The sequence below is a fragment of the Podarcis melisellensis genome, assembly GCF_964234715.1.
Source record: "Podarcis melisellensis genome assembly, chromosome: 2".
In the NCBI taxonomy this organism is placed as follows: domain Eukaryota; kingdom Metazoa; phylum Chordata; class Lepidosauria; order Squamata; family Lacertidae; genus Podarcis; species Podarcis melisellensis.
Genome location: NC_138529.1, coordinates 15,217,640 through 15,231,398, shown reverse-complemented (window position 1 = coordinate 15,231,398; position 13,759 = coordinate 15,217,640). Strand labels below are relative to the sequence as shown.

General features: G+C 46.5%; 1 protein-coding gene across 4 annotated transcripts in view; it reads right to left on the bottom strand.

Annotated features, from left to right (window-relative positions):
* Positions 1-13,759, bottom strand: part of ASIC1 (acid sensing ion channel subunit 1) — a 212,122-nt gene that overhangs the window by 27,696 nt on the left and 170,667 nt on the right. Inside the window, exon 1 of one of the 4 annotated variants that reach the window (XM_081898729.1) lies at positions 5,173-6,256. The exons of the other annotated variants lie outside the window; for them this stretch is intronic. Within the exon in view, the coding sequence (XP_081754855.1) occupies positions 5,173-5,736 (564 nt within the window). The 5' untranslated portion in view covers positions 5,737-6,256. Of the gene's footprint in view, positions 1-5,172; positions 6,257-13,759 lie in introns of those variants that run through there. 4 annotated transcript variants of the gene reach the window in all.

Below are 13,759 nucleotides of genomic sequence, written 5' to 3'. Positions count from 1 at the left end.
AGAGTGCAGTGATGATAATGACCAGGTTGCAGGTTCGATCCCTGAAAGGGACAGCTGCATATTCCTGCACTGCAGGTTGTTGGGCTAGATGATCCTCAGGATCCCTTCCAATTCTATGATTCTTTGTCCTCCAGCCCTGCAGTATTCTGGATACACACATACACATGCCAGGGTCAGCATAGGAGCAAGAAAATGTGTCGGACACATACATATGAACAAACCTCACAAAGTTCAATCATGCAGTGACTCTTAACCCAGTGGCGGAGGAAGGTGGGTGCGGTCTGCCCCGGATGCCATCCCTGAGGGGGGGTGACATTACCGTGCCCTCCCTGGGCTGCCGCTCGCTGTTTGCGGCACCCCCCCAAGGCTGCCGCTCACCATGCGCGGCAAACTCCGTGGGACGCCGCTCATCGCACATGCACCCCCGGGCCAGCCCTAAGGGTGTGTGTGTGACATTGCTGTGCCCCCCCCGGGCTGCTGCTCACGGCAAATCCCATGGCTGCCGCTCACTGTGCACGGCACCCTCTGTGGGATGCCGCTCATGGCACACCCCATGGGACACCGCTCATCGCACATGGCACCCCCGGGCCGTCCCTGAAGGGGAAGTGACATTGCCATGCCGCCTCCCCGGGCCGGCTCTCACCATGCGCAACACCCCCCCGGCCGCTGCTCACCGTGCACGGGACCCTGGGGGGCCACTCGCCCTGCCCGCCGGGAGCATGCCACCCCGAGGGCCGGAGCACCTAGCTCTGCCTCTGTCTTAACCATCAGGGATTGGAATTGGGGTTCCTGCCATCTGTTACTGCGAACAAGCCCACCTCGTGGTTGGAAACAGAAGTATGTTAGCAGATCACGAAGAGGCTTAAAGATCTTCCCACACAAGTACCAGAAACAGCTCTGTGGGAGAGAGGCAGCCTGCCTCCAAGTTACTGGTGAACGTGTCGTGCCTCTTGCAGGTCACAGCTAAACGGGAGTGAACACAAAGCTCCCACGGCAAGATGTGCAGCCAGATTACATTCATGTTCATTCATAACAAGGTCACACTGAGTGAACTGGGGTGTGCGGCCAAGGAAGCAAGTGTAAAAGACAGCAGCCTGGGGCAGATTCCAGGTTTGCTTTTTATTAGAGAGCATAGCGCTTCGTTCCATGAAGAAGGGGTTTGAGAAGAGAAAGGGGGTGGCTAAAACAGTACGATATATTTAGACCATCGTTCGGAGCGAAAATAAATACACTCATACATTTATTTTTAAAACCCAAACAATACAAACACTCAGATGAACAATCTATGATGAGTCATGATTGCAAATACACTCATAGACCGGCAAATCATACAGGGGAGGGTGGAATGGGACCATGTCACACAGATCCCCTTTGGTGGAAATTCCACATCTCTCCTCTTGTTTCATGGCTTCCGTCTACCACAAGATTCAGGCCTAGTTCAGACATACTGCTAAACCATAGTTTCCTGTTTCAAGAACAAGCTGAGGCAAGGCTCTGACATGCACTCCTTCTCTTTTCTCCTCCTTTGCATATGCAAGAAGAAGATTGAAATATTCTGCTTTCACTTTAGAAATAACCACAGTTCCCTGTGTCATTTGAACTGTAGTAAGCAAGGATCAAATTAGCCAGATGTCCTGACTTGTTGGCTAGCCTGGTCGCAGCAAGCCATGGTTCCCTGTATTCTGAAATCACAGGGAACCGTTGTTAGTCTTAAAGTTGGTTAGTTAGTTTAGAATCTAAAGTTTAGAATCCTGTAGGGAAGAAGACACTGGCAAAGCAGACACCAGCCAAGAGCAGGATTTAACCCTCTGCTAATCCGCTGCGGAGCAGGGAGTTCTTTCCTGCTGGGTGCGGCTTTGCTTTGGGTACATTTCCTGTGGGGAAACATACTGCAGAAACAGACTCCCTCCCCACCCAAGGGTCAACTTTGACAGGTGGGCGGGAACACCCTGTTGGGATGCATCCGGGGAAATGGGGGCATTTGACAGGCCCAGCTGACTCCAGCCACCGGCCAGCAGCCAGTTCTTGGAACAGCATCAAACAGTGACACAAGCCTCAGATACCTTTAAAGACTTGGCACGCTCTAGTCAGCAGAGTGAATAACTTCTCACAACGGAAGTGGCAGACAGAGACATGTGTAAACATTATTTACAGGCGTTTATTCAGCATAGTTCAGGAACAAAGGAAAAAACATGTCTGCTTCCCTTCTTGTCCAAGCACACAGCAAGATGGCAAAAGCAATATACAAACGGAAGTTCCCAGCAGACTTGTGCTGGAAGTAAACAAGCACGTGACACACAACAGTCATGCCTGTTCCTTTTAAGGTGGAACGGAACTATATCCTAACACGCCTACCTATCATTCATCTGGCACAATCAGGCGAGTGATTATGAAGAAGAAGCACATGGGTGGGAAGAGGATTATAAGAGGCCAAAGCTCACATAGGTTAGCTTACCTTGATTTCAGCAAGGCATTTGACAAGGTGCCCCATGATATTCTTGTAAAGAAGCTGGTAAAATGCGGTCTTGACTATGCTACCACTCAGTGGATTTGTAACTGGCTGACTGACCGAACCCAAAGGGTGCTCATCAATGGTTCCTCTTCATCCTGGAGAAGAGTGACTAGTGGGGTGCCACAGGGTTCTGTCTTGGGCCCGGTCTTATTCAACATCTTTATCAACGACTTGGATGATGGACTCAAGGGCATCCTGATCAAATTTGCAGATGACACCAAACTGGGAGGGGTGGCTAACACCCCAGAGGACAGGATCACACTTCAAAACGACCTTGACAGATTAGAGAACTGGGCCAAAACAAACAAGATGAATTTTAACAGGGAGAAATGTAAAGTATTGAACTTGGGCAAAAAAATATAAGATGGGTGACACCTGGCTTGAGAGCAGTACATGTGAAAAGGATCTAGGAGTCTTGGTTGACCACAAACTTGACATGAGCCAACAGTGTGACGCGGCAGCTAAAAAAGCCAATGCAATTCTGGGCTGCATCAATAGGAGTATAGCATCTAGATCAAGGGAAGTAATAGTGCCACTGTATTCTGCTCTGGTCAGACCTGACCTGGAGTACTGTGTCCAGTTCTGGGCACCACAGTTCAGGAAGGACACTGACAAACTGGAACGTGTCCAGAGGAGGGCAACCAAAATGGTCAAAGGCCTGGAAACGATGCCTTATGAGGAACGGCTAAGGGAGCTGGGCATGTTTAGCCTGGAGAAGAGGAGGTTAAGAGGTGATATGATAGCCATGTTCAAATATATAAAAGGATGTCACATAGAGGAGGGAGAAAGGTTGTTTTCTGCTGCCCCAGAGAAGCGGACACGGAGCAATGGATCCAAACTACAAGAAAGAAGATTCCACCTAAACATTAGGAAGAACTTCCTGACAGCAAGAGCTGTTCGACAGTGGAATTTGCTGCCAAGGAGTGTGGTGGAGTCTCCTTCTTTGGAGGTCTTTAAGCAGAGGCTTGACAACCATATGTCAGGAGTGCTCTGATGGTGTTTCCTGCTTGGCAGGGGGTTGGACTCGATGGCCCTTGTGGTCACTTCCAACTCTATGTTTCTATGATTCTGCAATGTGAAACCATGATTTAACATTACATCTGCAGCAGACCTCAAGAGTCAGGCCCCCCGCCACACTTGCCAGTGCCAATCTCTAAATCTCCTTGATGAAGGCCATGAAACGTTCTGTGCTGAAACCCTGGACAGCAAGGCAGAACTAATTCAGCTGTTCTTAACATGTGTATTAAACTGGACCTATCGATGGGACGCTGTTGATTTTCAAATGCTGCTTCTTGGTTACCATCGTTTTAGATTTGCCTGGTGCCCCTTAAGGGAGTGACCCACATTCCTAAATTGTCCAAGAACATTATAAAAGGTGCCTCTTGTTTCAGAACACCCTTGGCCCCTTAACAGCAGAACAGATGCCAGGGACACTGTGAACTCTTATTTCTGAATTCTGGCTGAGCAGCCATACTTTAACAACTCCTTGTTTTCAGTACCCGCAGGCTGCAACCTGCAACTCATCATTTAAGGTCTGTGGGTGTAGCATTTCTGATAGTCCTCTATCAACACACTTGCTACAATACTAACCTTCCAACTATTCATCATATCATCCCGTACTTAGTGGTGGCAGGTTATAATCCAGAAATTCTTCTTGTGCCTTGAAATCTGCCTGAATTAGAAAATGCAGCTTCTGACACCTGCCCCCTTCCTTTCTGTCCATCCCCTCCCCTGTAGTGAGCAGGATCCGCACCCTAGGTATGCAGCTCACCTGGCAGGTGTGAGGAGCCAATAAAAGGAGAGAAAGAAAACAGTTGGGAGGAGTCATGGCTACCTCGTCTGATTTCGGCAGCAGACTCAGAGGTACAAGGGGCAAATCCCTGGGTTGCATCCTGGTTACTTTACCTATACTCTGCTCCCTTTCCTTCGCTTTCTCTCGTCCCATTAAGTAGTTAGACAGCCACCTCCTTAGTCTAGAGTTGGACCAACTCTGCTCCAGTTTGCAAACAAGATTAAATTATGGAATTCAACAAATATTCATACTTATGGTTATTTTTGCATAATATGTTCTGCTTTCAGGTTTCGAGCTTTGAAATAATGTGGAATTCTTGGGGGGAAAGGTAGGGTTGGGAGATGTGAAATATATCCTCCTGTTCTAACCACAAAGGCCCACTGAGCCCCCACTTCTGGTTGCATGCTATTAACATTCAAAAGAGCCAGAAACTTGCTGAAATTCCCAAAACAGTAAATGGTGCACCACACATTGCCAAGTTATATGTTTGCAGACCATGTACGGGCACAATACTGTCTTAACTTATTGTTACACACACACACACACACACACACACACACACACACACACGTTAGCATGAAAAGACTGCCACAGCTCTGCAAAGAAGCAAACCTTTTATTCCTCAACAATTCCTAATGCATTTGGCACCGACCTTTCATTCCGGGCTGCCAAGGAGATACTCGCACCTTCTGGGGACATGGCAAAATTTGAGGGCCCTTTACCATGTTGAAACAGCCGTTCTGCAATTGCACGGTACACAACGCATCTCTAAGGCCCATCCCAACTATAACACTCTGCCCTTCCTCACCCCCTGCTCCGGTGGGGCAGCTGTCCTCCCCAAGACCCCCCTTCCCCTGCCCTGACTCACAGTTGTGAAGTTGTGGGGGCCGCAGCGCTCACCCTGGAAGCGGCAGGAGAGGAGCATCTCCTCCAGCTGGTGGCCCAGCCTGTCGAGCAAGCGCCGCGTGGACTGCTCCTGCGGCGGCAAAGGTGGCAGGTAGTGGGAAAAGTTGAGCAGGCTCCCCAGCCAGAGCCACCGGGGGTCCCGCATCATGGCCCCCACGGCCGGCACGGGCTGCAGGTCCTTGTTGAGGAGCCCCAGCCAGTAGCCGCTCAGGTGGAGGTCTGCCCGGCTCATGCGGCGCAGGAGGAGCAAGTTGTTGTTGCAGAGAGTCACAGCCGGAAAGGTGAGCTGGCGGGCGTAGAGGAGGTGGACCTTGGTGTGGACAGGCCAAGAGAGCAGGTAGCGGATGCGGTTGGAGGACCAGGTGGCCAGCAAGGCCACAGAGCCCAGGAACGCCAGGAGCCAGAAGGCCCGGCGAGGGCACGATCGGTGTCCCGAGAGGGCATGGCGGAGCCCGTGGAACTTGGTTTGCTCCAGGAGATAGAAGAGAGGCGGGTGGGTGGCACAACCAGACCAGCTGCCTTCCATATCACCAAGAAGAGGGTTGAAGAGGAGCTCCCTCGAGCTTGTCTCCCGTCCGCACTCCTCGCCACATCACCTCATCTCCCTGCTTCTTTCCTAATGATCTCTCGCTCAACTTCGACTGTCAGAGGGAGGCCAAGCTGGGAGATGCGGAGCGCGTCTGCCTGCAGCTTCCTTGGGCAGGAGCAGCTCGCAGCATTTACGGGTTCCGAAAGAGGCGGCTGTGCCTAGGGGGGAGCTGTTTGGCTCAGGCATCGGAAGAGCCACCTAGAGCATGCCAGAGGCAGGGAGAGAGCGGCAAGGAGGGGAGATCCAGGGAGATGCAATAGCAAAGGAGAGAGAGAGACAGAGAGACAAGAGAGAGAGGCGGGAGCTTGGGATGGGAAGTGTTGACAAGGAGGGAAAAGACACAGATATTAGGGTGCTGGAGGAGGGAACAATGTAGAGGGAGAGAGAGGCAGAGAGAGACGGAGACAGACAGAGAGAGAGCATGTATGTGGTTTGGGAGGAAATGGCGTCTGAGAGTCAGCAAGATAAGTCCAAGTGCAGCCCTGCCCCCCTGCCATCAGCTCAATTGACTGAAGAGCTTCTTCTCAGCTAGCTGTCTGCAGCAACCACCTCCCCACCCCTGCGACAACATCCACTCATGGCCCCCCTCTCGATAGCATGCCATGCACTGGTCAGTCTCTACAACTACTGCACTGGCTCCCACAAGCTGGGGCAGGAACAGTGCAGCAGGGGCAGCCTGGAAGGTGAGCTCCCTTGTATTTGTGGCAGGGATCCCAGATATTGGCAGGAGTGCTATTTACACACAGTTACATGATCAGGGGGGACGCGGGTGGCGCTGTGGGTTAAACCACAGAGCCTACGGCTTGCCGATCAGAAGGTCGGCGGTTCGAATCCCCACGACGGGGTGAGCTCCCGTTGCTCGGTCCCTGCTCCTGCCAACCTAGCAGTTCAAAAGCACGTCAAAGTGCAAGTAGATAAATAGGTACCGCTCTGGCGGGAAGGTAAACGGCGGTTTCCATGCACTGGTTTGGTTTGCCAGAAGCGACTTAATCATGCTGGCCACATGACCCGGAAGCTGTACGCCGGATCTCTTGGCTGGTAAATCGAGATGAGTGCTGCAACCCCAGAGTCGTCCGCGACTGGACCTAATGGTCAGGGGCCCCTTACATGATCAGGAAGTATCAAGAGGACCATACACTTAATTTAGACGACGCAGGGTTTGTTTTCTATTTACTGCAAACGGAAATCAAGGGTCTCCTGGCACAATCCTGTGCATGTTTATCTACCAGTTGAGGACAACTCTTTTGGAGCTCTTCACAATCTCTTCTTGTTTCAACAACACTGAACCATCAACCCTCTCGACCACCTTGATGCTCACCCCTGAGTCAAGATCATTTATGAACAAGTTAAAAAGCACAGGTCCTAATAGTGATCCTTGTGGGACTCTAGGCCCCTCCATTGGGAGAACTGTCCAATGATCCCTACTTCCTGCGACTTAACCAATCCACAAGAGGACCTCTCTTCTGATTCCATGACTGCTAAGCTTAATCAGGAGTCTTTGGCGAGGTGTGTTGTCAACAGGCTTTTGATAGTCCAAGTACACTTTATCAACCAGATCATCTGTATTAATATGATTGTTGTCAGTCTCAAAGAACTCTGGTAGATTATTGTGACAGCGCTGACCCGCCTTGGTCACAATGTGGTGGAAAAGTGGGATACAAATCATATATATGTGATTTTATTAGAGTTTATAAAGAGGAACATGAAGCTTAATATCATATATCTTGTCCAAACTAAAACATTAACCTAAGATAAAAACATAGAGAGAAGGGGGCGGGGAGAGAAAGATTGAGAAAAAGAAATAGAAAAGGGATTAAAAGAGAGAGAAAGAAAAATAAAGTTCAGAAACTAAAGAACTTCCGATTCTTTGTCTGTCTACAATATTCACTCCATCCACTTAAACACTCAACAACGCCACTTTCTATAAACAAAGGTTGTCTTCAATCCTCAAATTCAAATGTCACTATTTCTTTTTCATGGAAAGAGTCCAGGAGAGTTTCCCAGTCTTTAGTAAATGTCAACAAGGACTTTTCTCTTATTAAGCAGGTCAATCTCGCCATCTCAGCTAAGTCCATTAATTTCAACAACCCTTCTGAAAGGTGGGCTACAAATCTAACGAACACTTAATTGACGGGGTCCCATAAGGCACTGCTGTCCAGCCGGGACTTAACTTTCCCTTCTTCAACAAAAAGCATAGTGCGCCTTTCCTTAGTAGTGCTAGCTTTTTGCAGGGTGATGATGCCACCTAGTGACTAGTGAATGTATATGTACAGTAGTTTATGCCACCAAAGAATAAGTGGAGTCAGAGATCTTCCCACATACAAAAGGGATGGAGTGGGCAATATCTAGGGGTCTGGGGAGGTTAGGAATGGGGAAGGTGGGCATGGGGAAGTCTTCATTTTTTCCCCTTAGAAAGACCAAGGGTTCTTGTAGAACCAACTACTGACCCAGGAAGGAGAACCAACAATGGAAACCTGAGCTGGTGTAAGTTAAATGTCAAAAGTGAAATTTGAAAATGTCCAGAAAGTCCTATTCCTGTTGTGAAATTTTGCCAAAGATTCACTTGGTGCAATAATTTTATTTCCGTTGTAGACAACAAAGTCGAGAGTCTATCGGGGTGGGGTATGAGTTGCAATCTTCTTTTTTCCAAATTTTGTATTTATACCTTTCAAATTTATACATTTCACTGAGTTTACAATCCATTTAACATTTCAAAATTTGACTTCCTCCCCTCTCTTTCTGCAATTCCTTAAATTTTTTTTAACATCTTCTGCATATCCAAATTCATTTAACTTGCTCATTTAATTATCTACTGTAAATACATAGTCTTATAAAACTGCAGGTTATTACAATAATCCTGCTAATGTTTTTATCTGTAAATATCCAATGAACCATTTCTATTCTTTTAGAAAAATTCTGTTATCTTGATTTCTTATTCTTTTGGTAAGTTTTGCCATTTCTGCATATTCCATAAGTTTTTGTATCCGTTCTTCCTTTACTGGGACTTCTGCTTCTTTCCATTTTGGGACAAGGTTATGAATTGCAATCTGCCCTTTACCAAGTAAGACAAGAGCCCTGTTGGAACAGCCGAAAAACCTGCCTAGTCCAGCACCCTGAGAACCACAGTGGCCAACCAGTGAGCTCTAGGAAACCAACAAGTGAGACTTGAGGACAGCAGCCCTCTGCAACTTTTGCTGCTCAGCAACGGGCATTTGGTGATGTACCACCTCTGAACCTGGAGAGCTCATACAGATTGGGGAACCTGTGCCGCTCCTGCTCTTGTTGAAGTCTAACTCCCATCAGACCAGCATGGCCAATGTTCAAAGGTGGCGCAAGTATTTTTCTTCTTCATTTTATTATTATTATTATTATTATTATTATTATTATTATTATTATTATTAATTGAACTATTTATTAATTGAAATCCATGGATATCAAACACTATCTTAAATACACGTACAAGGAAAAGGTAATAATTATCATAATCATCCTCATAATCATCATAGAAGACATCTGAAGGCAGCCCTGCTTAGGGAAGCTTTTAATGTTTGATGCATTACTGTATTTTAATATTTTGTTGGAAGCTGCCCAGAGTGGCCGGGGAAGCCCAGCCTGATGGGCAGGGTAGGAATGAATGAATGAATGAATGAATGAATGAATAAATAAATAAATAAAAAGAACCTTAAATAATTATACCGTTAAATATTGATTTAAACTTGTAGTTATATGGACTCTTTTCTTGTACTTTCTAACTAAACAAAAATAAACTAAAGTAGAATAAACTAAACTATGTCAAAAGAGACTTCCATTTCCCGATGTACTTTACATTTACAACATTGAATGTACTTATACTTAATACCTTACTCTTAATATATTTTCTAATACTTTCTTATAACATATCGTACCGTTTTTCCTTCTTTATTAATGTCTGATTTACACAAGGGCCATTCAAGCGCTGCCATAGATGTTATGTCGTTATTATATTTTTGTAGGTATTTCTCGAACATATCCCATTTTTGAGTGAATGATTGCTTTGCATTTCCCCTTAATCTATTTGTCCATTGAGCCATTTCTGCATAGTCTAGTAACTTATTCTGCCATTCCCTTACTGTTGGTACTTTCCCCCCTTTCCAATTTGATGCAATTAATAACCGGGAAAGCAGCTGTCGCATATACAAAGATTTCTATTTTTTGGAATATCACTGCCTAGAATTCCAAGCAGAAATGCTTCTGGCTTCTTTGAGAATGGTAATTTAAAGATATTTTTCATCTCATCATAAATGAGGATCCAGAACTCTTTAATTTTTTGGCATGTCCACCACATATGGTACATATTTCCTTTTGTTTCTCCACACCGCCAACATTTGTCTGAAATATTTTTATACATCTTGGAGAGTTTTGATGGTGTGGGGTACCATCTAAACAACATTTTCACCATGTTTTCTTTGATGGTGTAACATGGTGTAAAGTTTATGTTAGCTTTCCAAAGAGTTTCCCAATCACTCATCATGATGGAGCGTCTGATGTCTTGAAGATGGCGCAAGTTGTTGTCCAGAAAAATCTAGAGGACCATAGCTCCCCCCCCCATTCCTAATTACAGGCATTGTGGCTAACAGCCATTGATAGACGTATTTTCCAGGAACACATTTAACCCTTTCAAAGGCATCTAAGCTGGTGTTCATCATCAGGGCCAGCCCTATCATTAGGCAGAGTGAGGTGACCACCTCGGGTGATAAATGCTGGGTTGGGCAGGGCACCGGGGGCTTCTCCTCAGCTGTTTCCCCTGAGTCCCCACTTGCCCACTGTGGCAGAGTTGAAGTGGCCTACATTGAAGCAGAGGAACCAGAGACCAAATTGCAAACATGTGCTGGATTATGGAGAAAGCTAGAGAGTTCCAGAAAAACATCTACTTCTGCTTCATTGACTATGCAAAAGCCTTTGACTGTGTTGACCAAAGCAAACTGTGACAAGTTCTTAAAGAAATGGGAGTGCCTGATCACCTCATCTGTCTCCTAAGAAATCTCTATGTGGGACAAGAAGCTACAGTTAGAACTGGATATGGAACAACTGATTGGATCAAAATTGGGAAAGGTGTACGACAAGGCTGTATATTGTCTCCCTGTTTATTTAACTTATATGCAGAACTCATAATGCAAAAGGCTGGGCTGGATGAATCCCAAGCCGGAATTAAGATTGCCGGAAGAAATATCAACAACCTCAGATCTGCAGATGACACAACCTTGATGGCAGAAAGTGAGGAGGAATTAAAGAACCTTTTAATGAGGGTGAAAGAGGAGAGTGCAAAATATGGTCTGAAGCTCAACATCAAAAAAACGAATATCATGGCCACTGGGCCCATCACCTCCTGGCAAATAGAAGGGAAAGAAATGGAGGCAGTGAGAGATTTTACTTTCTTGGGCTCCATGATCACTGCAGATGGTGACAGCAGTCACGAAATTAAAAGACGCCTGCTCCTTGGGAGAAAGGCGATGGCAAACCTAGACAGCATCTTAAAAAGCAGAGACATCACCTTGCCAACAAAGGTCCGTATAGTTAAAGCTATGGTCTTCCCAGTAATGATGTATGGAAGTGAGAGCTGGACCATAAAGGCTGACCGCTGAAGAATTGATGCTTTTGAATTATGGTGCTGGAGGAGACTCTTGAGAGTCCCATGAACTGCAAGATCAAACCTCTCTATTCTGAAGGAAATCAGCCCTGAGTGCTCACTGGAAGGACAGATCGTGAAGCTGAGGCTCCAATACTTTGGCCACCTCATGAGAAGAGAAGACTCCCTGGAAAAGACTCTGTTGTTGGGAAAGATGGAGGGCACAAGGAGAAGGGGACGACAGAGGACGAGATGGTTGGACAGTGTTCTCGAAGCTACCAGCATGAGTTTGACCAAACTGTGGGAGGCAGTGGAAGACAGGTCTGCCTGGCGTGCTCTGGTCCATGGGGTCACGAAGAGTCGGACACGACTAAACCACTAAACAACAACATTGAAGTAAGATTATTCTGCCAGTCCAGCCAACATTTATATGTGGAACTGAGGTGGGCACAAACTTGTCCTTTGCCTCAGGCAGCTAGAAGTCTTGGGCTGGCCCTGTCCACCATTACCTCTTGTGTCAGCAATTTCCGTACATTCATTATATTCTGTGTGAAGGTGCTCCTGTTGTCTGGTGTTGGCGTTACTGGATAACCCTGCAGTTCAGTGCTTGTGAGAGAGGAGAAGAAAAAAAAAGTCTCTGTCCACTTCCTCCATGCTATCAAGCAATCATGATCCCCTCTCATAATCACCTTCTTTCTAAACTGGAAATCCCTGAGCGCTGTAGCTGTTCCTCATAGGAGCATTCTGGGATCAAATCAGAACCTGGGACAGCTCCTGCAAATCTGGGATGGTCTCTGGAAAATAGGGACATTTGGAGGGTCTGAGAGAGGGTAAAGCAGGGGTCAGCAAGCTTTTTCAGCCGTGGGCTGGTCCAACGTCCCTCAGAGCACATGGTGGGCCGGACTATACAGTGGTACCTTGGGTTAGGAACTTATTTCGTTCCGGAGGTCCGTTCTTAACCTGAAGCACCACTTTAGCTAATGGGGCCTCCCGCTGCCACTGCACGATTTCTGTTCTCATTCTGAAGCAAAGTTCTTAACCTGAGGTACTATTTCTGGGTTAGCAGAGTCTGTAACCTGAAGCATCTTTAACCTGAAGCGCCTGTAACCTGAAGCGTCTGTAACCCAAGGTACCACTGTATTTTGAAAAAAAGAAAAGTACAAATTCCTATGCCCCACAAATAACCCAGAGATGTATTTTAAATAAAAGGACACATTCTACTCATGTAAAAACATGCTGATTCCTGGACCGTCCGTGGGCTGGATTGAGGAGGTGATTGGGCCGCATCCGGCCCACAGGCCTTAGGTTGCCTACCCCTGGGGTAAAGGGACTGACTCCCCTTTGCCAACAAGCCGAGCCAGATTTAGGTTTGATGAGGCCCTAAGCGCTGTCCTTTGTCAACAACAAATTGTTGCTGTTTTTTGTGTTGAATATATGCTGTATGGTTATTTATGGACCTAATAGGTATCTAAAGCCATTTGTACATGTTGCCATGCAACCAGTCCATGCAGAATGTAGGCCCCCTATGTATAGAAATGAGCAAACCAGTGATGATTTAGGGAGCAGGCTAGCAGGCGGGGCCCATTACTTACATCATAGGAGCCTACACAACACAAAACACTGTTGCTGTATGTAGGTTTTAATTTTATTTGTTTTTTATTTTTATTTTTATTTGTTTTATTTTTATTTGTTTTATTTGTTTTATTTGTTTATTTTTTTTCCCCTTTACATTTTTGGTGGGCCCACAAGAGAGTGGGACCCTAAGCTATAGCTTGTTTATCTTATACATAAATCGGGCGCCGCTAACAAGGCATGCATATTTGTGCATGTACAGCACATTTATATGTACACATCAGCAAACATAAATTTGTGCACATAATTTGTGGTGGGTGGAGGCCTGGTACACAACCGTGGATGCCCGGGGCCATGGGTCGCATGCAGCGTGCATGGCCCTGGCACTGAAATTTGTGGGTGCTCAGGCACCCAGGGCCCCAGGAAGATGGCACCTATGATATTGGCATATCCACCCTGCCGCTGCTTCCCTGTTATCTGCAATTACTGCATGTCCTCCCTTGTAAGGTCATATTTTACAGCCTTTACTTACTCAAACATTAACAACACCTAATAGCAAAGGCACAGCAATTATGGCTTATTGCCAGCAAGTTATTTAACTAGGTTGTTTTGCTGATGATAGTGGCTCTTAAACACTTGAGCAATATTCAAGGTTCAGTAGTCTTCATCTCGGCAGCAAATGCAGTAAATCCGATGGGTCCAGGAGGGGTACGGCATGCACTTGCCAATTATGGCCACCAGAGGGGATCATACCAGCAGGAAACGAGAAGAAAGTCCACACGA